At 40.8% G+C, this 17,310-nt stretch overlaps 1 protein-coding gene across 10 annotated transcripts in view; it reads right to left on the bottom strand.

The window, feature by feature from the left end:
* cast (calpastatin) overlaps window positions 1-17,310 on the bottom strand; it is a 205,213-nt gene that overhangs the window by 107,310 nt on the left and 80,593 nt on the right. For 9 of the 10 annotated variants that reach the window (XM_072583271.1, XM_072583353.1, XM_072583321.1 and 6 more), the window contains exon 4: window positions 6,120-6,173. In XM_072583271.1, coding sequence (XP_072439372.1) covers window positions 6,120-6,173 — 54 coding nt within the window. Of the gene's footprint in view, window positions 1-6,119; window positions 6,174-10,076; window positions 10,274-17,310 lie in introns of those variants that run through there. The other variant, XM_072583343.1, reaches the window with a different exon arrangement.

Genomic DNA, 17,310 nt, shown 5'->3' with positions numbered 1-17,310 from the left:
AGTCAAGCTAAATGTAACAAGAAACAAAAGAGATGACTTTTGATAAAAAAGCAAGCTGCAGTCTTGCAGTAACTCGGATGAAAGACTCTAAAGAAATCATCAATATACCACCTCAGAGACTGAAGGACGAGAATCCGCACAAGAACTGAACACAGCAGCAGAACTTCGAAGAACAATGCTGCAGTAGGACAGTATCCTGGAAACTTCCAGAGACAGATCACCATGGGTTGAAGTTCTTGCCAGATTTCATCATTAATCGGATAATACTTAAGTTGGATCACAGTTTCTACTTGCTTACTTGAGGGGGCTTATATTTGGTTGCTACATACAATAAAGTTTGAATTATTGTTTCAGTACTTGATTGTTTATGAGACTGCTTAATAATTAAAAGGTCATTTGTGGCGAGTTTACTCACAACAATATACATGACTTGTTGCAAGTGATTTATACCGTGTTTGCAGTTGGATATTCCTCCAAGTTTTGATATAATCAGTCTGTATGTTTTTCATTAACTTTGAATAAGTTTACTTATTTGTTACATGCAATAGAAAACTGGGGGGGGGGGGGGTGGGGGGGTAGGGGTGTGGTGGGGGGAGGCAGGCATACAAACACTTTAAAGGCAGGAGGTCATGTAATGAAACTTCCTGGAAAATATCCAACCAGAATTGACAACAGATCGAATCAAACATTCAACTTCCCTGCACAGTGTCCTTGGCCCGAGACACAGGATGTCTGTGGCATTGTTTACTCTTTTAGTTAATGTGTTTTAATAATGTAATTTAACTTAACTCTCAGATAACACTCACATGAACTAAATGATCACTGCAATTGCAAAGCAGTTTCATATTCATTGATGAATACCAGTTTTAGTTGGCACAACAGAATGAATACTAATAGGTGGGCCTAATATGACTGAATCACTTTGACAGAGTTCACTCAGTATCAATCTATAAGAATTGATAACACTCACTACTTTCCTTTGTCATAGAATTTTATCATAGTTTCAGGCTATTTGACTGAAGTAGCCCACACAAGCCATCATGTTGCACTTAGGCCATCTCCTATCCTGCCTTACCTTCCTCAATCATCACTGAGACTCAGTCTTTGAATCTGTTTAAAGTACAGACTGATGGATTTCTGATTATCATTAGCATACAGTCTTATGGGGTGTGGTAGGGTGGGGAAAAGACATTTAAGCGTATGATCAGCCATGATTGTACTGAATGGTGGGGCAGGTTTGACAGGCTGAATGACCTACTTTTGTTTTTATGTAACCATGATGAGAAAACCCTCTGATTTGAATTAGAATTAGAATCCCTCCAGTGTGGGAACAGGCCCTTTGGCCCAACAAGTCCACACCAACCCCACCGAAGAGTAACACAGCCAGACCCATTTCCCCCATCCTATTTTTACCCTTGGATAATAACCTACACTATGGGGAATTTAGCTTGGCTAATTCACCTAACCTGCACATCTTTGGATTGTGGGAGGAAACTGGAGTACCCGGAGGAAATCTACACAGACACAGGGAGAACGTGCAAACCCCACACAGGCAGTCGCCCAAAGCTGGAATCGAACCCGGGGATGGTGTGGTGTTGGCAGATCTCCATATCCTCTTTGATGTATCCCCTTGCTTACCTGTGTGTGTGATTATCAAGCTGAACATATTTGATGAAAGTTAGCCAATCTGGGTTCAAATCCTACTTGCTCAATACTGCAGATCTGAGCAGGTTGATTAAAATGACCATTTGATGATAGTGGACTTGTATCATTTATTGTGCTTGAACTAGAATTAGAATTAGATTTATTGTCATGTGTACTCAAGTACAGGGATGCAGGACTACAGTCAAAAGTTTACAATGTCACCACTCACAGCATCATCTTAGGTACAAGGTACAAAATCTTACGTTAAAAAGTAGAAAAATAAAGAAATTTCAACATTATTGTTCTTCTCAGTATAAAATAGTAAATACAAAGTAATGTTAATAAGAAATATTGAAATAGCCTGACATTTAGTGAATAAGCTGTGGCCTGTTTCCCAACTGTAAAGAAATGTGTTATTTCCTGGTTTATAGTAAGAAGCTATCTTGTCTTTGTCGGTATGTGAGAGAGAATTGAGCTTCTTTAATGACCTATGCTGTATGGGTATGAGTCTGACTTGACCATTTTTGTTGTAATCTGCTGAACGGGAGGGTAACTTGATTTTTGAAATTGGTTGTTGTGGAGTGAGAAACTGAATGGCATGTGTCAATCTTTTAGCATGGAAGTCTGTACCATTCAAGAATAGACTTAATATGGCAAAGTTTTTGTCAATGTTTTTTATCATGGAGTACATTCTTCTAATGAAGGTCTTAGAAATTGATGAGAAGGTGAACGAATGGTAGAAAGATTTGAGTATCTGTCTGTGTGAATGGGCTTATCGCCATCTTTATGTATTGGTATACAACTAAGAGTTGTGATGAGGAAATCAAGAAATGATACAGAAAGTTGTTGATCTCTGCCAATTGTAAAATGAATACTCAAGTGTTGATAGCTTTCTACAACACCTTCAATCTCAACGCTGACACTGGACTACCCTTACTGAGAGAACAATTTACCAGCCATACCGCACAGTTAGCCAATCAGCAGCAAGAATGTTAATATATACTCAACTATTGCAAACACAATAAACTCACCTGTTAGCAGCAAAATCCCAACCATCTCCTCATCCTCCACTACAAACTACCTGTTTCAATTTTTCCAGTCATTTTTCAAGACTATGTGGCCCAAAACATTGAGGCACATCAATTTTCCTAAGGAACCCGTTACTGCTAAAAACTGATCTTTTTAGAGAAGTTTTCACATCATATAGCTGTGTTCAGCATCCTGGTCAATCTTACAGTTCCCATTTGAAAATATTTTAAAAACCTTTCAAGGAAATATTGCTGACGTGACATAAATGACTGAATGCTTGACCGACAAGACAGATGTCAAGAAATGTCATAAAAGAGGAATGTGATATAGAGAGGTTAATTGAGGTCTTGGGGCCTGAGCAGCTGAGGGCCTGGTCACCAATGGTAAAGTAATTAAAATTGGGGATGCACAAGATGGCAGGACCATATGCCTCAGAGTTATGTGAAGAGATTGCAGAGATAGGGAGGTACAAGACCATGAATGAATTTGTAAACAAAAAAAAAGAAATTCAAAATTGAGATGTTGCTTGATCAGGAATCAAGGTCGGTCAACAAGTACAGGCATGATTGGGGAACAGGTCTTTTTGCAAAAAGGCACATGCAGCAATGTTTTGGATGACTCATGTTTACGGAGGCTGGAATATAGCAGGCCAGCCAGGAGCACCTTTAAACAGTCGAGTCTTCAGTGAATGAAATCATGAATGAAGATTTCAGCAACAGATGAGGTGACACAGGGATGATATTGGATAAACTAACAAGTTGGAAGTAGGTGGCCTTAGGATGTTATGAAATTGTGGTCCAAATTGGGGTCAATATGACATCAAGATTGCAAAAGCATTAGTTTGATCTCACACTGTTGCATGGAGGGGGGTTAAGTTGCTACTTCTTTGAAGTGGGGACTGAAAACAATAATGTTGGAATTTCCAATTTTTAACTGGAGGAAATTTCCATTCATCCAGAGCATTGAGTACAGGAGTTGGGAGGTCATGTTATGGTTAGACCATGTTGGAATACTGCATGCAATTCTGGTCTCCTTCCGAGCGGAAAGATGTTATGAAACTTGAAATTGTTCAGCAAAGGTTTACAAGGATGTTGCCAGGGTTGGAGGATTTGAGCTATAGGGAGAGGTTGAACAGGCTGGGGCTGTTTTCCCTGGAACGTCGGAGTTGAGGGGTGACCTTATAAAGGTTTACAAAAGTATGAGGGGCATGGATAGGATAAACAGACAAAGTCTTTTCCCTGGGGTCAGGGAGTCCAGAACTAGAGGGCATAGGATTAGGGTGAGAGGGGAAAGATATAAAAGAAACCTAAGGGGCAACTTTTCACAGAGAGGGTGGTATGCGCATGGAATGAGTTGCCAGGGGAAGTGGTGGAGGCTGGTACAATTGTAACATTTAAAAGGCATTTGGATGAGTAGATGAATAGGAAGGGTTTGGAGGGATATTGGCTGGGTGCTAGCAGGTGGGACTAGATTGGGATATCTGGTTGGCATGGATGGGTTGAATCAAAGGGTCTGTTTCTGTGCTGTACATCTCCATGACTCTGTGACTCTATCCAGTTCTGAATGTTGCAAAAGAAATTTGATAATTTTGCAATAATGCATGAGTCGAGACAGATTGGACTGAGGTACAGTCACGTACCAACAGTACAATCTGAGGAAATGGGAAATGAGTGCGTTGGAAGAAGGAACTAAGACAGATCACTGAAAAATGCCTGAGATTATTAGTACAGGAGCCTTGCAATAGTGGACTCATATTGAATAGATGGATAAAAGGGGAACAATTTTGGAGGAAATCCCCAACCAACTGGATGACAATAAGTAGTGTTGATTAGATTCCCTACAGTGTGGAAGCAGGCCCTTCAGCCCAATAAGTCCACACCGACCCTCTGAAGAGTAACCCACCCAGACCCATTTCCCTCTGACTAATACATCTAACACTATGGGCAATTTAGCGTGGCCAATTCACCTGGCCTGCACATCTTTGGATTGTGGGTGGAAACTGGAGCACCAGGAGGAAAGCCACGCAGACACAGGGAGAATGTGCAAACTCCACACAGCCAGTCGCCCGAGGCTGGAATCGAACCCAGATCCCTGGCACTGTGAGGCAGCAGTGTTAACCACTGAGCCACCATTGGGTGAAGATGGCGTGGTTACCATATCAAACTGCAGACAGCTGAGAAGGGCATGAAGGGAAAGTTTAACTTTGTCACATTCACATAAGACATAATTTGTGACTTTGATAAGAATGCATTTGTTACCATGGCAAATGTGAAAGCTTAATTGGATGGATTTAACATGGGAGTTCCGGAAAAGCTGTGAACTCTTGTGGGAGACAATAACTCATTCAAGGACCTTGTAGGGAAAAGACAGGTTTGGGGTGGGATGGTAGTTTTCAAAGCTTTGGCGTCATTAGTTTTATAAGGGGAGGGGTGATGACAGCAAATGTAGAGAGGGACAACATCTGAAAAGAGAGAAGTATTTCCATTATTAGCTAACATGGGGACCAGGATGGGAAGTTGGGTGAAAGAGTGTAAGGTGGGTCCCAAGGACAAGATGAGCTCAGAGAGGGCATTGGGAAGAAGAAAGGTGGAAAACTCAAGAAAGCTGAAGGCATTACAGAATGTTTAACTAGATGGGCTGGATGAAAGGAAGGGCATAACATGAACAGTTGATCAAATTGGCTCAATCTGTGTAACAAAGAAGTCCATGTGCTCCTCACAGTTGTTGGAGAAGACTCAGGTGGAAGGGCTTGAGGAAGACGGTTTGCAGTAGACAAAAGAAATAGGGGATTATCTTTATAATCTTGGGTGTCCATAACATCTTTAGTTCTCAGACACAAGGGTGCTAAGATAGGTACTATACCTGAGTTATGGATAGAGTACAAGGACAGAAGGGACCGAAATTCATTGCAAAGTATATGAAAACGTGTTTAAAGGTACAAAGGTACATTCTGCTCGTGATTTGGGCCCTTGACAAATGCAGGATACCTGAAGTGAACAAGGCCTGCCCTGCCAAATCTGCTCCTAATTTTGGCAGGCCAAGTCACTAACAAACATTCAAGTGCATGTTGTCAAGCAAGCCTGGACATCGAGAGACAGGAATTTCTTTGAACACAAGTTGTATTATTCCCTTTAAAGGGACCGGAGAATGAAGTGTTCGGGTGCTGGAGCAGCAGGAGCAACAGCAATTGGACTCTATGTTTATGCTGGATAACTGGGCTAGTTTCAAGCAGCACGGGCCAGGCAGGAACCCAAATATATCAAAAATCCAAGAAGCAATTACTTGTAAAGTACACTGAATAGTCACCCTTCCTGAAAGATGTCTTCACTGTACATTTTCTCTTACAAAAAACATTGTGATTGAAGCTTTGCAATGACTAACATTTTATAGCAAGATGTAGCAATATTTAAAATCATTCTTATCCAATTATTATGGAATACTCTTACCTTGCTTGAATCTGCTGACTTGTGTGCAGTTCCCGAACCTAGCTTATCCGATGGCTAAAACAAAAAAAAAAGAAGGCAAGTTAGATGATAAGATCAGTAATGCTTCTGACGTTGTATTCCAAACATTATTGCATGCAGTGATGGTGAAATCATGCATTCGGATTCAGTATTCAACAGGGTGTGGTAGTTTTCCAAACAAAAGAATATTTTATTATGGAGAATAGTTGTGTGATGTTATGAGGCATATGAATGTACCAGAAATAGTCAATGACTGAAAAGAGCCTAGATTCACCTGGATGCAAAACAAAACTGTATTTCAGCATTAAAATAAATCACGTTTGCAGAAAAAAAAACACCACCTTCTCAAAGGCAACAAGTCATGGGTAATAGGTGCTGGCTAGCCAGTGATGCACATGTCCCAAGAATGTATTAAAAAAAGTTGGCACTTCAGAAAGTTGGGTGAAGGAGCATAAGGTAAGTCCCAAGGAAAAGATGAGCCCAGAACTGACTTTGGGAAGAAGGAGAGAGGGAAACTCAAGAAAGCTCCAATTATTAGAGAATGTTTAACTAGATGGACAGTTAAGGAACCAGCTTATTTGCTTTATATTCAGTCTCTGGCAGCCAAAGTTTAGTGTGGACATTTTCTTAAATCAGAAACACACACGAGACTCTGCAAACTACTACAGTGCAATGGCTCAAACATATATTAGCTAATAGTAAGAAACTAAAGGCAAGACAAAACAAGTGACCTGAATTTAGAAGTCTGTGATTACCCTCCAAGCCAACTTATTGAGACAACTGGTTAAGCTGTAGAGTATTCTTGTCAGGTTCAAACTGAACAGCAAGTATGAAGGAAGTGAATACTCAAGATATAAAGTGCGAATTGTGACTTGGGTATTGAGAATCTAGCTTATGAAAATTAATTAGAAATCTCAATAATAAATGCCTCCGCATCACAAGCTTTTATTTTACTTCTTTCATGAGATGTGGGCTATACTGGCAAGGCTAACACCTATTGCCCATCTGTTATTGTTCTTGAAGTGAGTAACCTCCTTGGCCATTTGAGAGGGCAGTTAAGAGTCAACCACATTGTTGTGAGTGTGAAGTCAGATGTAGACCAGACCAGTTATGGATGGTATATCTTTTTTCTTAAAAGGACATTTGTGAATGAGATGGAATTTTACAACAATTGATGATAGTTTCATGGTCACCATCACTAAAGATAGTTTTATATTCCAGATTAATTCATTGACTACAAATCCATCAGCTGCTATTGTGAAATTTGTATCTTTGCCCACAAAGGCATGGGCTCGAGGCTTCTAGTCCAGTGACTTCACCGCTCAGCCATCAGCTTCCAGTTTCAGGAGTTCAATAAATAGTAGTTTTGCTTTAATTTATTTTCTAGATGTAGTGAAAAGTCAAGAAGAAGAAAAACTTCATAACACCTATTTTCTACAAAAAAAGACACATCTTAGGAATAGTGCTTGATAACAACAGCTTCTGCCGATGGCACAAGATGTTTTGCAATGCACGCATACTTTGTTTTGTGAGGGAGAGGTGGATTGTAGTGGAGAAAAAAGAAATCATACGGGAAGTATTCAGCAAGGCTGATCACTATCCAATTTGGCAGGTGTGTTTCTTGAAGGATTCAAAAGGTTTGAACACAGCAATTGCTACCGGCACAAGAGTTACAGTGTGTCATGGAGGAGCTTTGTTTCCAATTGTAGATAGGAAAGAGAATATGTTCTTTGGCCAATCAAACCAGATTATTTTCTGAAATGTCTTCTCCCTCAAAGGGGAGAAAGCAGATAATAACTTGTCAAGTTGCTGATGAGTTTAAACAAACGGTAGATTTTCAAGACATCTGTTAAGATCAACCCAGTGTTTCATATAAATTTATACTTTCCTATTTTTGTACTCAATGGCCTCTTTATAAAATCCAGGGAGCTTTATAATTTGTTAACCACTCTTCCAATTTGTTTGCCACTTTCAATGAATCATGCACATATAACCCTTGATCCCTTGGCTCTCGCGCACCCTTTTGGTTGTGGTATCTCTAACAGCTGACATGCAATAAAAAAAAGAAATACATACGCTATATATAGCCCTGTAACCTGGAGAAGTCTGCAGCATCTGCAGAGTCATGCGCACACTGCATCTGCTGTGCTCCAGACATAATGAAATGTCAGCTCCCTTTGAGCAGAGGATGTCGATGGTCTCCCTTGAAGCAACAGTGACACGCAAACTGTGAAATGGAGCAATTATCTCCAGCATCAGCCTGAAAGGGACCCAGCATGTATTTGTTCATCACTATGATCATTTTCATACGCGTTGGAAAGATGTCTCACCATTCTGACATTGGTGATCTTAGAAACATTTTGACAACGCAGGCAGATGAATATACACCGCAGGAAGCTGAAAGGGGGTAAAGTACTCAAGGTGGGACGGTAGCTGAGCTAGCAGGTTAGCTTCAGAGGAGCAAGGGAGCATAAAAGTAATTAAGCAAGGATGAGGGCTGAGCAGATGAGAACTGGTGGTTGGGCTGACTTACTAGAAGCAGAAGCTAGTCAGACCAAGTCAGTTATCTCTCTTCCCCGGATCACCACACAAAAGGGCCAAAGAGCACTCAGATTAGGCAGTTCAGACTGGACAGCTATACTCACCACTAAAGTATTTGACAACAACAAAACTGAACAGGGTCTCCTCACAAGATTGCAAACACAATAAGTAAGAAAAGTATAAGCGTCAAATACACATCTCAAGTGAAAACCTCTGATGAGGGTGGAGCTGGAAATCAGGGCTGGGCAGTAAATGCTTGTCCAGCCAGCGAAGCCCAATCCTTTGAATGATTTAAAAAAATGCTGGGTGTGTCAACAAAACAGGATGCGAAGATTTGCTGGGTGGGGCAATTCAAACTGCTAAAGGGAGCAGAAAAAAACAGGTTAGATTAGTTTGGGGTTGGTTACTGAAGGGAAAACAGGGTCACTGAAGTAGCTGCTGACTGAAATTGCGATCATAACTAAAGGGAAAAATAATTAAAGACCAACATGGATTTAAGATCAGGAGCTGAGGCATCAATGGGGAAAAAAAGAACAACTTGGGCATATTTTTCTATTCTGTACCATTATCTTAAGATATGATGCAAGTAACGGGATAAACTGGCTTGGCTTTAGATATTCTCTGACAAAGAGAAATACATATAGTACGACTCTTATGTAATCATACAGTCCACATAGCTGTTGAATGTGAGCTGGTAGCTTGCTGGCAGGACAAGAGTTCTTCTGCAAACTCTTGGACATGTTTCTGGATTTTGATCAAAACCACGCTACCTTCAGTATCTATGAGTCATAGAATTAAAGGGTGGTTAGAACATAGGAGACAACCTTTTAACCCAGAGTGTTCTTACCAGCTGTCTGCAAACAGGGGAAGAATATTGTACTTTAGCTCAGGAGAGATCTAGACCAAAACTGAATTAGCCGCTTACCTGCAACCCATCTGAACAATGACAGCATAGACTTTTCCTGCAGTGAAATTTAATTCCTGACAGTTGGAACAGCTGAACAATAATCTGCTCACATTATTAATGCAGCATTTCACCAACATGTCTGAACAATTAAAAGCTGTTTCCATGCATACCACACTTGAGTCACCATAACAAATATCGACAAAGTGGATGAAAATTCTCTTACTGTTTAATTTTAATTAGAAAAGTGCTGTGAATGTGAAATAAACGTTCATGTTTTGTATTCATGCTAGTCTTTTCAGTAAAATTGTCAACAAGAACTTCAGCCCCGAACTGATTACAAATATCAGAGATTCAACTAAGAACTGGCATTAAGTAGAGTGTATGTGGATTTCAAACTTAACAAAATATTTAAGAAAAAGAGCAGCTACCTGCTTTTGTTGAATGTCCAGAAGTTGAACCTTAATAAGAAAGTGTACAAAAACCCTACCTACCTTTAAAATTGAAGTAATGGATTCTTTTCAGAGTCATTCACTATAAACCACTAAGGTACGATTTGGAAACTTTACATTGTAGCATAAATCCACTTCACTCTTTCAAAACTTTTTTTTCTAATCCCTATCAGCATTAAGTTCCACATTCTTAGCAGCATAGCTCCTGTCCTCCCTTTCTAGATTCCAAAGGTTTTTAAAAGAGAGCCCTTCATTAAAACTTACGGTGCCACACCCACCTCCCTGATTTTACTGCACCTCTTCCTGCTCCACCCACTGCCAAGCAAACTCCTCCCCGAGTGAGTTTTGTGGTTCACATCCATGAGGTTGTGGGAAATGTAAATAAACACTTGCCATAAGGCAAGAATCCAACTTTAGGTTAAAAACTAAGTTCTGGAAAACCTCTCTAGTGAGATGATCATTAATCTTGGATTATCCTTTCCTGAATTAAACCAGAAATAAAAATATTCAAAGTCCTAACTCTGGCCTCATGGATAAGTAATGTTACTGGACCCATGGAAGTCAACCAATGGTGTGCTTCAAATCAGGAACTCTCAAGATGCTAGAATGAGAGGAGAACAAACATTTTTGAAGGATTGTAGTGTAGTAAAGCCAGAAAGGAATAAAGAGGTAGGAATCAGGCCTTGCACAAGGGTAAACATTTCAATGTCAAGGTGCTGCAAAGATTTTTTAAATTCATCAATGGGACATGGGCATTCTTGTGAGATCTATATTTATTGCCAATGTCTATTTGACCTGGAGGAGTTGGTGACGAGCTGCCTTCTTGAACCACTGCAGTATTTGCAGAACAGGGAGATGCACAGTGCTGTTAGGAAGGGAGTTCCAAGATTTTGAACCAAGCCATAGTGAAGCAATGGTGATATAGTTCAGAGTCAAAGTAATGTTGGATTGAAAGGATACTTACAGCTGAATGTCTTCCCATGCATCTACTGTCCTTGTCCATCGAGGTGGTCACTGGTTTGGAAGGTACTTTCGGAGAAGCCTTGGTGGGTTATGGCAATCCATACACACCGCTGCCACTGTGCATCAATGGCAAAGGGAGTAAATATTGATGTTGGTTATTGGGATGCCAGTCAAGCAGACTGTTTTGAATGGATGGTGTCAAGCTTTTTGAGTGTTTTTAGAACTGTACTCATTCAGGCAAGTGGAGACAGCTCCATTACACTCCTGACTTGTTCCATGTCGATGATAAACAAGATTGGGGAAACAGGAGGTAAATTATTCACATCTGGATTTCCGGTCTCTGCCCTAATCTACAGCTACAATATTTGTATGGCATGCCAAGTCAATTTCCTGTCATGAAGGTAGCTGCAGTGAATGAAGATGAATTATGACCATCTCAGAACTTCAACGTGGAAATTCCTCAAGGTCATTTAACTTCAAGTGCTTCATCTCTGAACTTCCCTCTATCATACTGTCAGAAATAGGGACATTAGCTGATGTTTGCACACAGTGTTCAGTTTCTCAAATAATAAAGCAATTCATGTCTGCATGCTGAAATATTCAGGCTTGGACTAATACGTGGCAAGTCATTGTTTTTAAGTTAAAGAGTAGTAGATTTAAAGCTGAGATGAGGAGAGATTATTTCTTGTAAAGGTTAATGGTTATGTGGAATTCACTACTCCATACAGCAGCAAATGCTGGGACAATGAAATTTAAGAAGAAAACAGATTTTTAATTAGCAATGGGTTGAAGCATTATGGAAGATGGGCAGATGAGATCAGCCATGATCGTAGCAAACAGTGGAGCTGACTCAAGGGACTGAATTATCAACTCCTACCCCTAGTTCTTACATTCTGAAATCCCATTCATATAATGCAATTACTGTTTCAAGTAAGAGAAATTTGAAACACTTTCCCTTGATATTCAATAGCATTAGCACCTTCGAACCTCCCACCATGAAATCCTAATTGGCCCAAAGCTGAACTGTACTAGCCATGTAAATCCAAAAGTAAGTCTGCAGCTGTACATATTTGGTGAGTCACTCAGCTATTGACCCCCAAATCCTGACCACCTTCACAGCTCACAGGTGAGAATTTGAGAGGGAACGCTCTCCACTGTCTTGGTCAAATGTAACTCCAATAACTCTTAAGAACTCAACTCCATTCAGGAGAAAAAGCAATAATTTGATTGATAACGCATCAACTACTGCAAGTATTCACTCCATTTGAAAATAGTGCATCATGGTTGTAATCTGTACCATATTCGAGATGTTGCAGCAACTCACCAAGGCTTCTTTTCTAGCAGTTTCAACACTCACAATCTCTTCCATCTAACAGAACTGTAAAGATAGGTGGGAATATCAATACCCCTAACTTGCCCTCCAAATCTCACACTATTGAACAAAGAAAATATATCAGTGTTCCTTTATTAACATGAAGCCAAAATCCTGGAACTCTTTTCTTAACAACACTGTAGAAGCCACATAGAGTCATAGAGACATATACCCATCCAGATGCCTTTAAAATGTTGCAATTGTAATTCTTGAGAGTGGGGATTCAGCAATGGTAATGCCAATGCATGTCAAGGCGTGATAATTAGATTTGCTCAGTCTCAGAGTTACACAGCACAAAAACAATCTCTTCAGTCCAACTCGTCCATGCCAACCAGATATCTTAAATTAATTTAGTCCTATCTGCCAGCATTTGGCCCATATCCTTTGAATCCTTCCTATTTTCATATATCCAGCCAGATGCCTTTTAAATGTTGCAATTGTACCAGCCTCCACCACTTCTCTGGCAGCTCATTCCACACATGCACCAGCCTCTGCGTGAAAAGGTTGCCCCTTAGGCCCCTTGTCTGTTTATCCTATCCATGCCCCTCATGATTTTGCAAACCTCCAAAAGGTCACCCCTCAGTGTCTGACGTTCCGGGAAAAACAGCCCCAGCCTATTCAGCCTCTTCCGATAGCTCAATCCCCACCAACCCTGGCAACATCCTTATAAAGCTTTTCTGAACACTTTCAAGTTTCACAAAATCTTTCCAATAGGAAGGAGATCAGAATTGCATGCAATATTCTAAAAGTGGCCTAACCAATGTCCCATACGGAGTCGACAAGTGTGCTGTTGGAAAAGCACAGCAGGTCAGGCAGCATCCGAAGAGTAGGAGAATCGACGTTTCGGGCCTAAGCCCTTCATCAGGAAATGTTACGTACAGCCGCAACATGATGTTCCAACTCCTATACTCAATGCTCTGTCCAATAAAGGAAAGCATACCAAACGCCTTCTTCACTACCCTATCTACCTGTGACTCTACTTTCAAGGAATTGTGAACCTGCACTCCAAGATCTCTTCATTCAGCAACTCTCCCAAGGACCTTACCATTGAGTGTATAAGTCTTGCTCTGATTTGCTTTTCCAAAATGCAGCAACTCACATTTGCCAGTCCTCAGCTCATTGGCCCATCTGATCAAGATCCCCTTGTACTCTGAGGTAACCTTCTTCACTGTCCACTTCAACTCCAATTTTGGTGTCATCTATAAACTTACTAACTATACCTCCTATAGTCACATCCAAATCATTTATGTAAAATGACAAAAATTAGGGGACACAGCACCAAACCTTGTGGCACACCACTGGTCACAGACTTCCACATCGAAGACAGTGATTCAAAAAAGTGGCTTATCATCACTTTCTGAATGACAATTGGAATGGGCAGTAAACACTGGCCTCACTAGTGATGAGCACACTCCACGTATGAATTAACAAAGAACTATACATTGTCCTGTAGGCATTCATAACTATTGGGAAGTAATGCCCCTTTGTGTACATTTCCAATTTCTTAAATGTACAGGAAGATCTTAGGTCTCTTGAGTTCCTTTGTTTTCAGTATGGAGCATTACATGTGGTATAAGCTAAACTTTAATAACATTGAAACAATAAATTGGAATTGGAATGAGAGAACTAACAAAACAAATTATTTTAGATATAAAATATTAAAGGATTAAAGGAATTATCAAAGTATGAAAGTCTTTCAATAAACCACCAGCTTAAAATTATGGCATGGCAAATATATTTTCAGTACATCCATAAGATGAGCAAAAACATTTTTCATTTATAAGAGGGAACTGATCATTGTAAAACTGTTATACAATGTGAGTGGTTGTTGGATTGGTATGTAGTCCACATCCAGTATGTTTGATGGATATTCATTTGTCAATAGCTTTACAGTTCAATGGATAAAATGTTTTTTTTTTTTCTCCTAGCTAATCCCAGCTGTGCCACCTACGCCTCAAGGATTGCAGCTATTCAGTCAGACAAGTTATCACCATGTTCTTGAGAATAATCAGGTAGGACCATTGCAGAGTCCTTGCGGAGACTGCGTTCACACTGAGGATACCATCCACCATGCTATGTGGCACCACCACTGTCCTAAATGCGACAGACTTCAAACAGATCTAGCAACTGAAAACTGGGCATCCATATGGTACTGTGGGCCATTAGCAGCAGCAGCAAAACTGTGTTCACAAACAAGGTGCAAATTCATGGCCTGACATATCTGCAATTGTGTTCCTAGACAAACTGCTCCAGTGTAGCTACAGCACTGGTATGTGCCTGGTAATGTGGAAAATTGTCCAGGTATGTCCTGTACTTGAAAAGCTAGTCAAATCCAACCCATCTAATTACTGTCCCAACAGTCCCCTCTCAAACAACAGTAAAATGACGAAAGATGTAATTAACAATGCAATCAAGCAGCTCAGTAATAACCTGCTCATTGACACTCAGTTTTGGTTCCACCAGGGCCACTTAGCTCCTCATTTCATTACAGCCTTAATTCAAACATGGTCAACAAAGTCAAATTCTGAAGGCGCGGTGAAAGTGACAGCTCTTGACAGTAAGGCTACACTTGACATCAAGAAGCTCTCGCAAAACTGGAGTCAAGGGGAAATGGAGAAAGCTTTCTACTGGTTGGAATCATATCTGGCACAGACTGAGTTGATTGTGAGTGCTGGAGATCAATCATCTCAGCTTCTTGACATCTCTGCAGGAGTTCCTCAGGTGGTGTCCTAGGCCCACTCATCTTCACCTGCTTCATCAATGATCTTCCCTCTATAAGTAAGGATGTTTGCTGATGATTTCATGGTGTTCTGTACCATACACAACTCTGCAGGTGCTGACGCAGTCTGTGTGTACAATGCTGCAAGACCTGGACAGCATCCAGGCTTAGCCTGATAACAACAACAGCAAACATAACCATGGTGTTTTGACACTGAATGGCATTAGTCGTTGAGAATGTGACGCTGGAAAAGCACAGCAGGCGACGCAGCATCCAAGGAGCAGGAGAATCAATGTTTCGGGCTTCCTGATAAGTCTTTCCCATCCTGATGAAGGGTTTATGCCCGAAGAGTTGATTCTCCTGCTCCTCGGATGCTGCCCGACCTGGTGTGCTTTTTCAGCATCACACTCTCGACTCTGATCTCCAGCATCTGCAGTCCTCAGTTTCTCCTAACTGAATGGCATTACCATAGTTTAATCCTTTCGCCACAAACATCCCAGGGATTAACACTGTCCAGTTAGACCTATAGTCAAATCATATAAATACTGTCTTTACCAGAGACTGGAAATTATGTAGTGAGTAGCTCACTTCCTGACTCCCCAAAGCCTGTCCACTACCTACAAGGCAGAAGTCAGAATGTGATGAAATACTCCCCACTTACCTGGGATGGGTGTGCCTCCAACACCACCCAAGTGGATTGACACCATCCAAGACATAAACGATGTAGATAAGAACATGGGATAAGTAAATTTGTAGATGACAGAAAGACTGACCGGGTGGTAGACCCTGAGGAGGAAAGTGTCAGACTACAGGAAGACATAAACAGGTTGGTCAGATGGACAGATCAGTAGCAGGTGGAATTTAACCCTGATAAATGTGAAGTTGGAAGATGTAACAAGACCAAGGCATATTCAATGACTGGCAAGGAAGCTCAGAGGAACAGAGGGATCTTGGGTGCTTGTCCACAGATTTCTGGGGTAGCAGGACATGTTAATAGGATGATTAAGAAGGCATATGAAATACTTGTCTTTATCAATCATGGCACAGAATAATTAGGAAGGCATATGAAATACTTGTCTTTATCAATCATGGCACAGGTTATAAAAACAAGGAGGTTATGTTGAAGCTGTACAGAACTTTGTGGTTTAGCCATAGCTGGAATAATGTGTGCAGTTCTGGTCGCCACACTATAGGAAGGAATGTGATTGCACTGGAGGGGGTGTAGAGGACATTCACTCGCACATTGCCTGGGAAAGAAAACATTTCAGCAATGAAGAGAGACTAGATAAACTCAAAATGTTTTCTTTACAGCAGAGAAGGTTGAGGGAGGACCTGATTGAGCAGTATAAAATTATGAGGGAAACAGATAGGATGAACAGAACACAGATAGGATGAACAGAACACAGCTGTTCCCCTTAGTTGATCATAAAGGGGGAGAATTTTAAAGTGATTGGCAGAAAGTTTAGAGAGGATTTGAGGGAATACTTTTTCACCCAGAGCGTGCCAGGGATGATAGTTGAGTGAGGAAATCTCATAACATTTAACTTGTGCTTGAATAGGCACTTGAAGTGTCAGGTAAGTGAGATTAGTGTAGGTAGAGTGTTTGGCATATAGATTTGATGGCTGAAGGGTCTTGTTTGTAATGTATGTTTCTATGTCAAAGCAGCCACTTGACTGACACCACATCAACAAACATCCATTCCCTCCACAACCACCACCACCTCTGAGTAACAGCAATGTGTTCCAACTACTGGAGAAATTCGCCAAGGTTCCTCAGGACACATTTTCCAATCCTAAATCCACTACCATTTAGGAATACCACACCTGAATGTTCCTTTCCAAACTAAGCACCATTGTCAGTTGGAAATATATAATCATGCCTTCAATGTTGTTGGGTCAAAATCCTGGAATCCTTCTCTCTAACAGCATTTGGATGTACCTACAGTGAACAGACTGCAGTGTTTCAAAAAGGCAGCTCACTACCACTTCTCCAGGGCAACTAGAGATGGGCAATAAATAGTGCCCAGCCTGTGATGACCACATCCCATGAATGAATAATAAAATTATACCCCACTTTACCATTCTCATCAAGGCAGAAGATCAGCACGAGGTTGCTGAACAGTGTAGAAGGGCATTTTAGGAGCAGCATCAAGCCTACTTAAAATGAGGTGTCAACCTGGTGAAGCGATGACACAGGACTATTTATGTGCCAGACAGAAGGA

Source organism: Chiloscyllium punctatum, chromosome 2 (assembly GCF_047496795.1).
Source record: "Chiloscyllium punctatum isolate Juve2018m chromosome 2, sChiPun1.3, whole genome shotgun sequence".
In the NCBI taxonomy this organism is placed as follows: Eukaryota; Metazoa; Chordata; class Chondrichthyes; order Orectolobiformes; family Hemiscylliidae; genus Chiloscyllium; species Chiloscyllium punctatum.
This window is presented reverse-complemented; position numbering and strand designations above follow the sequence as displayed.